The sequence below is a fragment of the Mustela putorius genome, unplaced genomic scaffold (assembly GCF_011764305.1).
Source record: "Mustela putorius furo isolate JIRA1106 unplaced genomic scaffold, ASM1176430v1.1 tig00000827_pilon_pilon_pilon, whole genome shotgun sequence".
Lineage (NCBI taxonomy): Eukaryota > Metazoa > Chordata > Mammalia > Carnivora > Mustelidae > Mustela > Mustela putorius.
This window is the reverse complement of record NW_025421489.1, coordinates 1,228,841-1,243,511: the sequence shown is the minus strand read 5'-3', so window position 1 is coordinate 1,243,511 and position 14,671 is coordinate 1,228,841. Positions and strand designations below refer to the sequence as shown.

General features: G+C 39.6%; 1 protein-coding gene across 1 annotated transcript in view; it reads left to right on the top strand.

Annotated features, from left to right (window-relative positions):
* MYO3A (myosin IIIA) overlaps positions 1 to 14,671 on the top strand; it is a 232,753-nt gene that overhangs the window by 177,387 nt on the left and 40,695 nt on the right. The window contains exons 27-29 of the mRNA XM_004757631.3: positions 7,464 to 7,575; positions 10,103 to 10,265; positions 11,872 to 11,995. Coding sequence (XP_004757688.1) covers positions 7,464 to 7,575; positions 10,103 to 10,265; positions 11,872 to 11,995 — 399 coding nt within the window. The remainder of the gene's footprint in view (positions 1 to 7,463; positions 7,576 to 10,102; positions 10,266 to 11,871; positions 11,996 to 14,671) is intronic.

The following is a 14,671-nucleotide window of genomic DNA, read 5'->3' as shown; positions in this document are numbered from 1 at the left end:
GGAGGGCCCATAAGAGAATCAGGGAAGAAGGTTTAAACTAGAATCTAATGGTAGGTGCCGTTTCTGGAAAAGACAGAAAAAATCTTTCTCAGCATACTGTTTGGTGTGTCAAAAGCTTAGAAGGTTTTGGATTTGTCTGAATTAGCACAGTGGGCATTAGTGAAGTGACAAAAATTGGCAGAAGATAAGATGGGAAAACTGACCGGGTTAAAATCACATAGAGAGAGCCTTGAATGCCGTATTAATTATAGTTTCAGCTTTCCATGGTTTTACACTATGAACAGTAAGGAAACTGAGCCTATTTTCTTGATGATATTGTAGTTGAAAGTTGCTTATTTAGAAGGGCAGAAGTGAGAATAAATTCATATGTATTTCAAAGTCCCACGCTATATAGAATACCAAATTACTACATGATAAATGAGGAAGGGGGAAAAAAACTAAGTATACAAAGAACACGAGAATAGCTATTTTGAATACAGGAAGTTCCAGAACTAAAAGGCTAATAAACCTTTTCTCCATCACTAATTTGAAATCTGTCATCTAAATTGGCAGAGACTCTCAGGAGGCAGAACAATTTTCAGAGGCCCCGTGGAGGTGTAAATAGAATGAAATCATTCTCCTCTGTCCTGCCTTAGCCTTTGACTAACCCTCCGTGTGAGATGCAGAGTTCATCAGACGCTTTGTCTCTTCTGTTAGAGATAAACTCTTCTGTTTTGTGAAAAAGAAATAATCATAGGGGAAGATACACTACATGAACTTACCTTGCACAGGGTTTTTACTATAGTTGTTTCAAATGAACACTTATCCTCAGAGGCCCCCGAAGTGGACTCTGTTTTTCCATGAGACATGTACACCCCGTGGTTCAGCTTCGGGAACTTTAACACAACCAAGACTCATTGAAGGCACTAGTGTAGGGAAGTAGGGAAGTGCACATGCTTTGAAGTCAGAAAACCCAGGTTTGGGGGTGGGGGAGAAAGAAAGAAAATCTAAGTTCAAACCCCAATTTTATCACTATCAAACTGTGTGACCTTGTTCAAAGTGACTTTGAGTAACTGCTGTAAGCTTCAAGCCTTGATCTTTCTCATCTGCAAATAAAGATGATGGTAACAGTATCTGCTCATTAGGTGGTTATGAGCACTAAATGAAATAATATATATGGCATTTATTCATAGAACAAAATGTCATTAATAAATTTTAGTTATAACTATTTTCATTATTATTCTTGCCTCAGCCCCAAGCTCCCCAAATTACTTTTTATCTACAGTGCTGTGGTCTTGAATCCCACAACAGAAACCATCAAGCTGGCCCATTAAAAGAAAAGAAGAAGAAAGTATGTTGGGGTATGTGGGGACTTTCCTCCATAGCAGCTGGTCCGTCTGGATGGTTATTAACCCAGCAAGTCCCAGAGGCAGGTCATTAGTCCTTTAGCCGACATTTAATTGAGCACCCATGACGTTCTAGCCCTTGAAAAAAAAGATTAACCCCAATCTTCATCCAAAGATTAACAAAAGAGCCTCTGACATTAAGAAACTCACAGACTAGTTGTGGGAAGAAGGACCTAATTATGTACATTACCATACAATGTCATGTCAGCTCCAGGGACAAGGGTACCCATCTGTTGTGTTCACTGCTGGATCTCCAGCACTTAGAAGGGTCCCTGGCACATAGCAGGTACGCAATAAATATTTATCAAGTGAATGAAACAATAGTGGATTTTCTTTTTAAGATTTTACTTATTGGGTGCCTAGGTGGCTCAGTGGGTTAAAGCCTCTGCCTTCAGCTCAGGTCATGATCCCAGGGTCCTGGGATCGAGCCCTGCATCAGGCTCTCTGCTCAGTGGGGAGCCTGCTTCCCTCTCTCTCTCTGCCTGCCTCTCTGCCTACTTGGGATCTCTGTCTGTCAAATAAATAAATAAAAATCTTAAAAAAAAAAAAAGATTTGACTTATTTATTTGACAGAGAGAGACATAGAGAGAGAGGGAACACAAGCAGGGGGAGTGGGAGAGGGAGAAGCAGGCTTCCCACAGAGCGTGGAGCCTGATGAGAGGATCAATCCCAGGAACCCTGGGACCTGACCTGAGCCAAAGACAGACACTTAACCCACTGAGCCACCCAGGTGCCCTTATGTAATATGTTTTTGAATCATGTCACCTCAAGTGCAGGCGTAAACAGGTTTGGCAGCAAACACAGCTCACCCAGCAGGAGGGGAAGCACACAAGCCCACAAGTGAGTGCTGCTACCCGTGAGCTCCAGGTGTGCCATGGATCCCAGCCGATGTGTCTTACCCAGGGAAAGAGAATGCCAGTTAACCCAGTTAGTCTATTCATCAAAGATACATGAGGGAGGGGGAGACAAACCATGAGAGCTGTGGACTCTGAGAAACAAATTGAGGATTTTGGAGGGGAGGAGGGGTTGGGAGGTTGGGTGAGCCTGGTGGTGGGTATTATGGAGGCCACTTATTGCATGGAGCACTGGGTGTGGTGCATAAACACAATGAATCTTGGAACACACACAAAAAAAATGAAATTTAACAAAAAAGATACATTAGGGAGAGTTTCTAGAATATCGAAAGCGTGAGTCTTCCATAAAGGAACAAGTGGTGAGGATGAAGGACATGCAGGCAGAGAGAACAACACGTACAAAGGCAGGAGGCATGAGCAAACATGGCCTTTTGGCATAATTTTAAATAGCTTTTATGACTGGACCTCGAGCTGTCCATGGAAACTAGCCAAAGGTGAGACTGGAAAAGCAGTCAGGGATACGGAGGAGGAGGGTGATTTCATGCCCATCTTTGTATATGGCAGCTCATTTTAAATGACTGCTTTTTGGCAGGTATGACCTTTGTATTTCCTACATTTCTGCCGTGCTCCAAATTACATACGTTGTGTGCCCAGCCTTTGAAGGCACCTGTTTTTGACATCACGGCTTAGAACTAGGGATATTTTTGGAGACTTTCAATTCAGGAAAGGGCATGATCAGATTTTCATCTTATTAAGACAGTTCAGACAGAGCTGGGGGAGGGTGGACATGACCAGTTGGAAGGCAATTACAGAGGGCCGGAGGGGAGGAGATGATGAGTAAGTTCAAGCAATGGCAGTAGGAATAGACAGAAAGAAATGGATTTCAGAGCAGTTTTTAAGTTTGTTGGATGCACTGAGTGGAGAATAAGCAAGAATGTAGGACGACACACAGATTTCTAGCTTTATTGCCTTTGGAAAGGAGGTGATACCATTCACAAAGGTAGATAGTAACAGAGGAGAGGGAAGGTGATGACTTGCTGAGTTGTCCATGGGATGAGCAGGGAGGTGTAGAGCAGGCCGGCAGAGGTGATGTGTTACAAGTTGGTGTAAAGAAGGCAGAAGAGGAGATGTGTGGTCCATATACACTATGGAGTATTATGCCTCCATCAGAAAGGATGAATACCCAACTTTTGTAGCAACATGGACGGGACTGGAAGAGATTATGCTGAGTGAAATAAGTCAAGCAGAGAGAGTCAATTATCATATGGTTTCACTTATTTGTGGAGTATAACAAATAGCATGGAGGACATGGGGAGATGGAGAGGAGAAGGGAGTTGAGGGAAATCGGAAGGGGAGGTGAACCATGAGAGACTATGGACTCTGAAAAACAATCTGAGGGTTTTGAAGGGGCGGGGGGTGGGAGGTTGGGGGAACCAGGTGGTGGGTATTAGGGAGGGCACGGATTGCATGGAGCACTGGGTGCAGTGCAAAAACAATGAATACTGTTACACTGAAAAGAAATTAAAAATTTAAAAATTAAAAAAAAAAAAAAGAAGGCAGAAGAGGAAGATTCAGGACTCATCCACTGGAGAATGGTCAGAACTCTGCCTGTAGACGAGCCCCCTGTGGGGAGAGCTTAGAAAGAGACGGGACATTGGAGAACACTAGCATTTGTGCAGCAAGTCTAAACGTGACGCCTGGCAAGAGACCAACAGTGAGAAGAAGCCAGGGATAACATGGGATACAGTCGTGGGGACACTCAAGCCAGAGAAAGGTGTCAACGATATCCAAATCTACAGAAAGAACACTTAGGATTAGGATGGAAGGCATCCCTTTAGATTTCATCTCTAAAACGCCTTATGTGTTGGAGTAAGAGCCCTCCTTACTGTGTGACTAAATCAGATTCCAGGAGCTACGCAGTGATGGGAAGTGGAGAAATGGAGAGTTACTTTAAGCAATCTTTCAACTGATCTCTAAAGCTAGTAGGAGACAGAGAATTCTTTCCGGTGAGACACATGGAGAGGGTTTGTTTTGTACTAAATGGAAGGAGCCAGGAGAGAGAAAAGGGATTGAAAATACACAGAAGAGAAGAGAAGGTGGAAGTGGCATCTAGAACATGGGCAGATGGAGGGTGGAGATCTCCTCTGAAGAAGAAGAAGAAGGGAAGAGTGGACAAACATATCTATAGCTGGGGAAGAGATCAGTAGAGCTTGGCTCTGGAAGCCTCTGGTAAACTAGCAGTCACATTTACCTGCTGAGAGCAGTGCAGAGAGGGGATAACAGGGCAGGAGAGATTAAACACTTGTGAGGATTGAGTGAGGAACTTGGTCATGGACACCAGTCAGGATTCTGGTGTTTCTGTGGGTTGGGCTAACTCAGGAAACTGCAGGCTTATAGGGGAGAACACTGGTAATGAACAGTGATTTTCCCTGGCAGGTTTCCAAAGCCTGAAGGAAGGCAGAGAACAATGACTGGGGGGTCCAGGTTTGCATGTTTGCAGAGCACATGCAACAAAAGACCAAGAGGGAGAAGAGGAGTCCAAGATGGCGGAGGAGTAGGAGACCTTAGTTTCATCTGGTCCCAGGAATTCAGCTAGATAGCTTCCAAATCATTCTGAACACCTGTCAACTCAACAGGAGACATAAGAAAAGGATAGCTGTCACTCTACAAATAGAAAAGGGAGCTCACTAAGGGTTGCTCATATGATGAGCCATAAGATCCTGGCTGGATCTGGAAAGAAGCAAATCCAGGAGTTGGTTGGGAGGCTGAGAGGACAGAGTAGCTCCTCAGTCATAAGGTGTCCACAAGTAAATTTAGTCCTCAAGTTGGCAGACCTGAAGGATAAGGACCCACTAATGGGCACCCCCCCCCAAGATTATTTACACAGGCAGCAAAAACTATGATCATCACGTCTTTCTAGACCATTCTAGGTTAGAATTCTCCAAAGAGCCTAACAGAAACTGGTTCATCCACATATTTAACAGGATGACATTTTGGTGGAGCTAGAATATGTTCTTCTTAGAGGTCTTATATACGGGCTCATGTTTAGATGAAGAAATTGATAAAGAGGTTCCCTTGTGTGTCTCAATTTACACACATAATTAGTCAATATCAGAACTCAACTCTCCTGACCATGCTACCCCAGTCTTCCACACACCATGACCTCTCTTTTGAAATTCAGAACCTACCAAAACTCAATGCTTTGTCTCCTCTGGACTGGCAGGTTAATCTTGCACCAAGAAATTAAATAAAAATAAGGGAGTGTTAAAAACTGTAGAAAGCGGCCTTTTTTTGCACAAGATTGTTGACCAGGGTAAACCAGATTTTCTTCCTTTCATTCACCTGGTCGGTTTGAAAACCTTGGGGCCTATTTCAGTTCTCTCTAACATTAAGTCTTTACTTGCTTTCTTTCCTCAACTATATGTATTAAACCAATAGAGAAAATGTCCAGGGAGAGACATAGTGTAACTCAAGGAAATACAGTGATCAAAGGCATATAGACAGTGACGGGAGGTTTGCAGAGAATTAAGCCCTTCGTCCAATTTTAAGATCAGCTTCCAACATTTTTGTGAAGGTAAAAAAATAAAAAATAAAAAATAAAATCTTTCCCTCTGCTTCTTGCCACTGCCATCCTTCTGCTTTTTGTACCCAGGAAAAGTTTGCTTTTCTATAAATACTCAACTAGGTTTGGCGGCTCAGTCAGTTAGGGGTCTGCTTTCAGCCCAGGTCATTGTCTCAGAGTCCCAGGATGGAGTCCTACATCAGGCTCCCTGCTCAGCAGGGAGTCTGCTTCTCCCTCTCCTTCTGCCTGCCACTCCCCCTGCTTGTGCTCGCTCTCTTTCTCTCTCTCTGTCAAATAAATGATAAAAAAATCTTTTTTTTAATTTTTTATTTTTTATAAACATATATTTTTATCCCCAGGGGTACAGGTCTGTGAATCGCCAGATTTACACACTTCACAGCACTCACCAAAGCACATACCCTCCCCAATGTCCATAACCCCACCCCCCTTCTCCCCACCCCCCAGCAACCCTCAGTTTGTTTTGTGAGATTGAGAGTCACTTATGGTTTGTCTCCCTCCCAATCCCATCTTGTTTCATTTATTCTTCTCCTACCCACTTAAGCCCCCATGTTGCATCACCACTTCCTCATATCAGGGAGATCATATGATAGTTGTCTTTCTCCGCTTGACTTATTTCGCTAAGCATGATACGCTCTAGTTCCATCCATGTTGTCACAAATGGCAAGATTTCATTTCTTTTGATGGCTGCATAGTATTCCATTGTGTATATATACCACATCTTCTTGATCCATTCATCTGTTGATGGGCATCTAGTTTCTTTCCATAGTTTGGCTATTGTGGACATTGCTGCTATAAACATTCGGGTGCACATGCCCTTCGGGTAAATACCCAGTAGTGCAATTGCTGGGTCACAGGGCAGTTCTATTTTCAACATTAGTGCAATTGCTAGGTCATAGGGCAGTTCTATTTTCAACATTGCTTATCTATTACAGTTCTATTTTCAACATTGTTTGTATCTTTAGGGTAAATACTCAGTAGTGCAATTGTATCTATTGCAGTTCTATTTTCAACATTGTTTGTATCTTTAGGGTAAATACCCAGTAGTGCAATTGCTGGGTCATAGGGCAGTTCTATTTTCAACATTGCTGCTATAAACATTTGGGTGCACGTGCCCCTTCGGATCACTACGTTTGTATCTTTAGGGTAAATACCCAGTAGTGCAATTGCTGGTCCATAGGGCAGTTCTATTTTCAACATTTTGAGGAACCTCCATGCTGTTTTCCAGAGCGGTTGCACCAGCTTGCATTCCCACCAACAGTGTAGGAGTCAAATTATCACTCTTTGCAGATGATATGATACTATATGTGGGAAACCCAGAAGACTCCATAAAAAATCTTTTAAAAAATACTCAACTAATTTTTTTTTTTTTTTTTTTTTTAGTGATGGGGGTTTTGTAGGGGGATTTCAGTGGTAAGTGTTGAAACATAATCGCTAAACTGAGAAAACAGTCCTCAAATGTACACAAACAGACTGGTCCGAATTTTTGTCAGTCTACTTGCAAGTTCTGAGAATGCCAGCAGGATCCCCTGCATTAAGTATGGGAGTCTCTTCCTTCCCTGCACAGAGTTGTCGAGTGTCCACCAGGCTACTGAGGTGTGGAAACCTTGTGAAATGCTAACCAGCCCTTTCTTCCACTTGAAGGTACCATGTTCTCTGCTACAAATGGAACGAAGAGCCCCCAGTGAGTCCCGACTCCTGCGCCGCCATTTTGGAAAAAGCTGGTCTGGATAATTGGGCTCTTGGAAAAACAAAAGTAATGTTTTCATGTAATTTTTAAGAAAAAAACAATTAACGATTGTGCTGGCTTTACTGAGCATTCTAACATTATACAGTGCTCGAAAATCTTATGGCTTTTTTGTGTTACCAAATCTCTAGCTTAAAATAGGGAGTATAGATAGAATTTATAAATCTATAAAGGTTTTCTTCAGCAAAATGAAATACTTTGTTGTTATAAAAGTTTCTTTTAAGAAATCCAAGAAAATTTTCTCTTGAAAATTTATCAAAAAAAAAAAAAAATCAAAAAAAATTCTTCATTTCAGATAGTACTAAAAACATACTGACACATTTTATTGTATTACCACCAAATATAGTCAGTAAATATTCAGAATACATTAATATATATTAATATCATATAATATACAGAATATATTCTGCAGAGAATCATAATGATCTGAATTACAATTATCTAATTTTTTTCTTCCTAATTCTCAAATCTGCATCTGCTGTAAACTTGAAATTTATCTGGAGCAAACTATTCACCATTGTTAGTAAACTTGCCATATGTATTTGGAGATCGGTGTGTTTATGTATTGAACTTGAGACCTGAGAGATCTTAATATACTTAATCCCTTCAAGAATGAAGTAAAAAAATAATAATAAATTTTGAATATGGAAGTAAGACAGGTCGCGTCTTGGGCAAAGGATGGCTTTTCAGATACCCTCCAGCATGATAAAATGGGGAGGTAAGCAAAGAAAGATGGTAGCAGGTCTCAGGGCTATACTAAATGTATCACTGGGGGCCAGTGGAGAAAAGAGCCAGTCTTAAGAGAGGAAGTACTGAGAGACTGAGCGCTCTAGAATAACCAGGGTCAGCCCTACCACAGACCTACAGAGAGTGAAACATACTTCCACATGAGTTGTTATCTTGGGGTGGAAGAAGCCAGAGAGAATTTTCACAATATTCACGTAAGAAGTCACTCCCGTAACAATTTAAGGTATTTAAAAAATATTTCTCTTTGGCTGAATGCCCTACGTATTCAGTAATCCATTTTTCCTTCAGTAATGAGTAAGGAGAGATGCTGAGCACCAAAAAGATGTGTATTTTATTTACACCATTTTCTTTCTTTTTTTTTTTTAAGATTTTATTTTTTTATTTGACAGAGATCACAAGTAGGCAGAGAGAGAGGAGGAAGCAGGCTCCCCACGGAGCAGAGAGCCTGATGCGGGGCTCGATCCTAGGACGCTGGGATCATGACCTGAGCCAAAGGCAGAGGCTTTAACCCCCTGAGCCACCCAGGCACCCCTATTTACACCATTTTCTTTGAGATGATCACAATGATGAATTTCATCAGGCTGAAATCTCACGATTTATGGTCTGAAACACATGCCTGACTTCCAACGGAGTTCTAACTTGTAAAAAGGCCCTTTGCAGTTCCAGTTCTGCTTGGTATTTAAGTAGCATTTTAAAGCTATTTGGTTTTTTTCCACTTCACCTTTTCCAACTCATTAAGACGGATAAAAGTATTCAATACAGAAACATTTCTAATGCCGTGCAAAATAAATGAAGAAATAAAAGGATGACCTTTTTAAACAGATTGAATTTTAAATCAATTGTCAACAGTAGAATGGACTAAATATATTAACACGTAGAGTCCCATAGAAATTAAAACTGGATTCCATCAGAACCTATAATGCTAGACTGTTTGCCTGTGATGCCAAGGTTTCAAGTAATGGAACTAGCTTCCCGTGTTTCCAGTTCTCATGACTCAGCTCTTACTTTTGAATTGAAGTAACTCTCTTAGTGTGTTCCATCGACTCTCTTTTAGATGACTTTTATTAGTAAATATATTAAAAGAAAAAAAATATTCATATTTCCTGGAGGAGGAAGAAAACGCTTAAATGAGAACCATTCCAGGCCTCTGGCTCCTGTATTTCTCTGATTCATTTTGGTTATACAGTGATTGAAAAAATCAGCCCTCCTTTCTCGATGGTGGCCACTGGTCTGGTGAGAATGTTGTTAATTGCGTCTGGGGCCATCGATCTGCCTTATTCCCCTTGTGAGCCCCCGAGGGACCGCACCCCTGCCTTATTCACCTCTGTATCCCCAGTAGATGAGTACATAACAGCAGGTCTCAATAAAGGTTTGAAGGATGAATCACTATACCTGTAAGTGTCCTCTATCTTGCAACTAGGTTTGTAAGATTTTTTAACTTTGGGAAATACAGTTTTTAAGAAACGCAAAAATTAGCTTTGCTCCAAATATATGATGCTAAAACTTCAGTCAAAGAGCTGAACACCCTCCATGCTTACTTGCCCATTCCACAAAACCTGTTGCAAATAACCGTACGATTGCTAGACAGTATTCCTTCTCCAACAGAGATTTCCTTCAAGAATAGAAATCCATAATGTTATAGCAAAATCCAGGCCAAAGAAGCGAAAGGCAGTGATGTCCAAAATCTAAAAAGAGTCAGAATACAGTCTGTTCTGCAAAGCGTAGCACATGACATGTTCACATTTGAGTGTCATTGATTTTATTTGTATTTTATTTTAATTCTTCTAAGGTATTCCTGAAATATTACCATGTGGAACAGTTAAATTTAATGCGAAAGGAAGCCATTGACAAGCTTATTTTGATTCAAGCCTGTGTCAGAGGATTCTTGGATTCAAGAAGATACCAAAAAATACAGGAGAAAAGGAAAGAGAGTGCTATAGTAATACAGTCAGGTAATCACTTAGGTGGTCTCCCGATGTAATAAAACGTAATGTTACATTTGGGGATGGACATAAAATCTAATCATATATACAAACCTCCATTTTTATGTAGCTTTTGTGTTTCATTCCAGACTCTGTCATGTTGATATTTTCTCTGTGCCACATCTAAATCAGATTGTTTTCATGATGGGCACTTTTAATATTTGAAGGCTTTGTTTTAGATAAAATAATTCAATTTTTCAATTTTCTGTCAGGCATCAGTGAAACACAGTTGACCTATTGTGCAAGATACAACAAGTGATCGAATTAATTACAAATTACAGGAATCATATTATTACATCCCTTGGACAATAATATTTTTCCTACTTTATTCCAAAGGTTACACTTGCCCTAATTTTTGACCACTTGATTAAATCTCATTTTGTTAAAGGTCATCCATTTCTTTCTGTTAACTCTAGGGAAATAATATTTATAATCTTACTTCACATGTTTTTATTAAAATGTTTCAGTGGGCTTTAGATTTCACTTTCCATTTTTCCTAGGAGAAACTAACCATAGAGCCTGGCATGGTTTAATACAGTAAATATTGGACTTCCATAGTAAAAATTAAAAAAAAAAATACGGTTTTTCCATAGTAAAAACCGTATTTTATTCTGCAGCCTGATACACACTCCTACTACAAGCGAGGCACTCTGATGTTTTCTATTCTGGTTTATTTCACTTCATTTTTAGACATGAGGTTTGGCCCACTAAATCAATTCTCTAATCCACCATGGATTTGCAGCCTGCCTTCTGGAGAATACAGACATGTCGGGCAGAATCGTTGACTAACATTTGAAAGATTCATGTTCTAGTCGCAGGTCTGTCCGTTCATAATGGTTCATGTCTTTGGGGATTTTAAAGCCCTTAACTTCTCACTGAAACATCAAAATGCAAATCCCTATAATTTGGAGTCAAATTCTTTATCCTCAATTCCAAAACTTGTAAAACACTAAAGAAAAGGTTTATCATACCTCATCTAGCAGTGAAATGTGACCTAATATTTATAGCCCTTTATTCATCGCCCATGGTAAAATACAGTTTTCCCGGAGAAATAATCATGGTTTTAATTATGGAATGCTTCACTGGCATGGGGAACATTACAGAATGTATATTATTTGCTTTGAATTACCTTTATAAAATAAAAAAGTTTAAATCTGAATTCTGAAATGTATCTGGCTCCAAGGATAATTGCCCCAAAAGTCCAAAACATCACACTTAGATAGGGACTTTCTCCCATAAATAGCCAAAGTAGTTATCAGCAGATTTTAAGCAAATGAATACATTTTGTCTTTCTCATCAGCTTATCCAATCTCTTTCATTTCAGTTTCATCCCCAGACTCCCCTTAATACAAAAGGTGCCTTGGTTATTTTCTTACTATAGCTTATCATCTAGAAGAATCTAGTTAATGAACAATACTTTTTAATGAACAGTATTTTCAATGAACATGTTCTATTTGGAGTCTTTAATTTTCCTCTTTGACATAGATGGTCAAAAAAAAAAAGTGTTTCTATTACTTAAGTAATGTGTCTTTGTCTTTATTCTAATCAGCACTGCTCCCCACCTTATGTGTTTCAGCTGCAAGAGGACATCTAGTCAGGAAACAAAGAAAAGAAAATGTTAACATGAAAAACACAGCAGTAACAACCATTCAAACCTATGGTGAGGAATTTGACTACAAGAAAAGCTTTGAAAATAAAAGGTATAATGATGTTCATTCTTATGCCATTTTGACATTCTACATTTTTTCCAAATCTGTGAAGTCAATATAAAGTTCACAGTCTTTCTTGCACCTAATCAGGTCCGAATACTGAACCATTAAATGTCAGTGAACACGGGGCGCCTGGGTGGCTCAGTGGGTTAAGCCGCTGCCTTCGGCTCAGGTCATGATCTCAGGGTCCTGGGATTGAGTCCCACATCGGGCTCTCTGCTCGGCAGGGAGCCTGCTTCCCTCTCTCTCTCTCTCTCTCTCTCTCTGCCTGCCTCTCCATCTACTTGTGATTTCTCTCTGTCAAATAAATAAATAAAATCTTAAAAAAAAAAAAATGTCAGTGAACACCCAGTGGCCGCTCTTGTGTTCTTCATCCTATTGGGAAGTTCACTGGCATTTCTCCCTGATGATCGCCCTTTCCTTCCCCAGCTTTTCTCTTCCTAGGCTTCTGCCAGACTTCTCTCTACATTTCTGCTCCTAATTCTAAGTATCCGTTGCTCATTCCTCCTCTTCTCCCCATGTTTAAATCCTCCTTCCCATCTAAATATCCTCATCTCTGGGCTCTCTCATTCATTCCCATGGCCCAAATATCCAATATGCCATTAATTCCTAAACCGTAATCCAATCTTCAAAACATGGCCCTGGGCTCTTTCTTCTCTTGAACCTCCATATCATATTTCTACGTGCGTATTAGTAGATCCACCCAAATTCATTCATACAGAAGGCTTTATGCTAAGCTGTGGGGACACATAGATAATTAAGACAAAACCCTGGTCCTAAAAGTTGCTCACAGAGTCATGGAAAAGAAATATAACCAATAAGTGCATGATTCTAGAAACACGAGTTAACTCTACTGTAAAGATATGCAAAGGGTACAGTAGGGTCGTGGAGGGTCTCGGTGGGGATTAAGGCGAAGGGATATAAATATGTAGATTTTGCCTCATTGATAAAACTTGAATTGATCGAAAGATGCCTATGTTGTATCTCTCTATAAGAGACAGAGGTCATTCCAGCCCCAATCCCAGGCCCCTTGTCTTTTTTTTTTTTTTTTTCCGAATTTACTGGGATTGAATTGGCATGTAACATTGGGTCAGTTTAAGGTGTACAACATGATGATTTGATGCATGTATATACTGTAAAATAATTACCACAGTGAAGTTAGTTAACATTTCCCTCACCTCGGTAGTTACAACTGTGTGTGGTAAGAACACCTCCCTTAGCAACTTTCAAGTCCATTATACAGGATCATCAAGAGCCACCACGCTGTACACTAGATCCCAAGAACTAGTTCATCTTTTTAAAAATTTCCACTCCACTGAGGTATTTACATAGAAAATTTATGATTTACACATAAAATTATAAATTATTTACATATAAAATTATATTTAAAGTGTGCATCATGATGATTTCATATACATATACACTGTGGCAGGATTTCCCCCATTTAATTCATTACTGCATCCATCACCTTACATAGTTCTCTTTGATGCTTTTTTGGTGAGAACATTTCAGTTGTACTCCCTTAGCAAAATTCAGTTCTACTGAACAGTGATTACTCCTACTCATCAAATAGCTAGAAGGCTCTATCCTTTTACCAAACTCTCCCTTTTTCCTCCACTTAACCCTTTCACAGCCAAAACTCTGTTTCTTTTTTTGTTTTTTGTTTTTGTTTCTCAGATTCCACACATAAGTAATACCATGCAGTATTTTTCTTCCCTGTCTGGTTTATTTCATCCATGTTATCAAGAAAGACGGGATTTCCTTCTTTCTCGTAGCTGAATAATACTCCGTTGTATACATATACCGTAACTTCTTTACCCATTCATCCATTAATGGACACTTGGGTTATTTCCAGCTCTTGGTTTTTGTGAGAAATACTGCAATGAACATGGAAGTGCAGAGATCTCTTTGAGATCATTGTTTCCTTTGGATATAGTGCCAGAAGTCGGATTGCTGGTATTGCTATTTAGTTTTTTTGAGGAACCTCCATATTATTTCCTATAATGGCACCAATGTACATTCCCACTGACATGCAGCATTCTCATTGCATAAGCACTCTCTTTTCTTCACATTTTCACCAGTACGTGTTTTCTTTTGTGTTTTATGATAATAGCCATTCTCACAGGTATGAGGTGACATCTCATCAAGATTTTGATTTGTATTTTTCTGGGTTATTAGTAATGTTGAGCCCCTTTTCATGCACCTGGTGGCCATTTTCATATCTTCTTTGAATAACATCTGCTCAGATCCTCTACCCATTTTTAAATCAGGTTATTTTTTTGCTGTTGAGTTGCATGAGTTCTTTATATATTTTGGATATTAACCCTTTATCAGATATATGAGTTGCACATATTTTCTCCCATTCAGTAAGTCACCTTTTCATTTTATTGATAGTTTCCTGTGGTGCACAGAAGCTTTTTCTTTTTTTTTTTTGTTTTGTTTTGTTTGTTTGTTTTTGGGTTTTTGTTTTTTGTTTTTAGCTTTTTCATTTTATGTAGTCCCACTTGTTCTTTTTTGATTTTGTTACCTTTGTTTTTGGCATCAAATCAAAAAAAAAAAAAAAAAAACCATTACCAAGACCAAAGTTAAGGAACTTACCGCCTACATTTTTTTCTAGGAGTTATAGGATTTTAGGTCTTATGTTCAAGTCTTTAATCCATTTTGAGT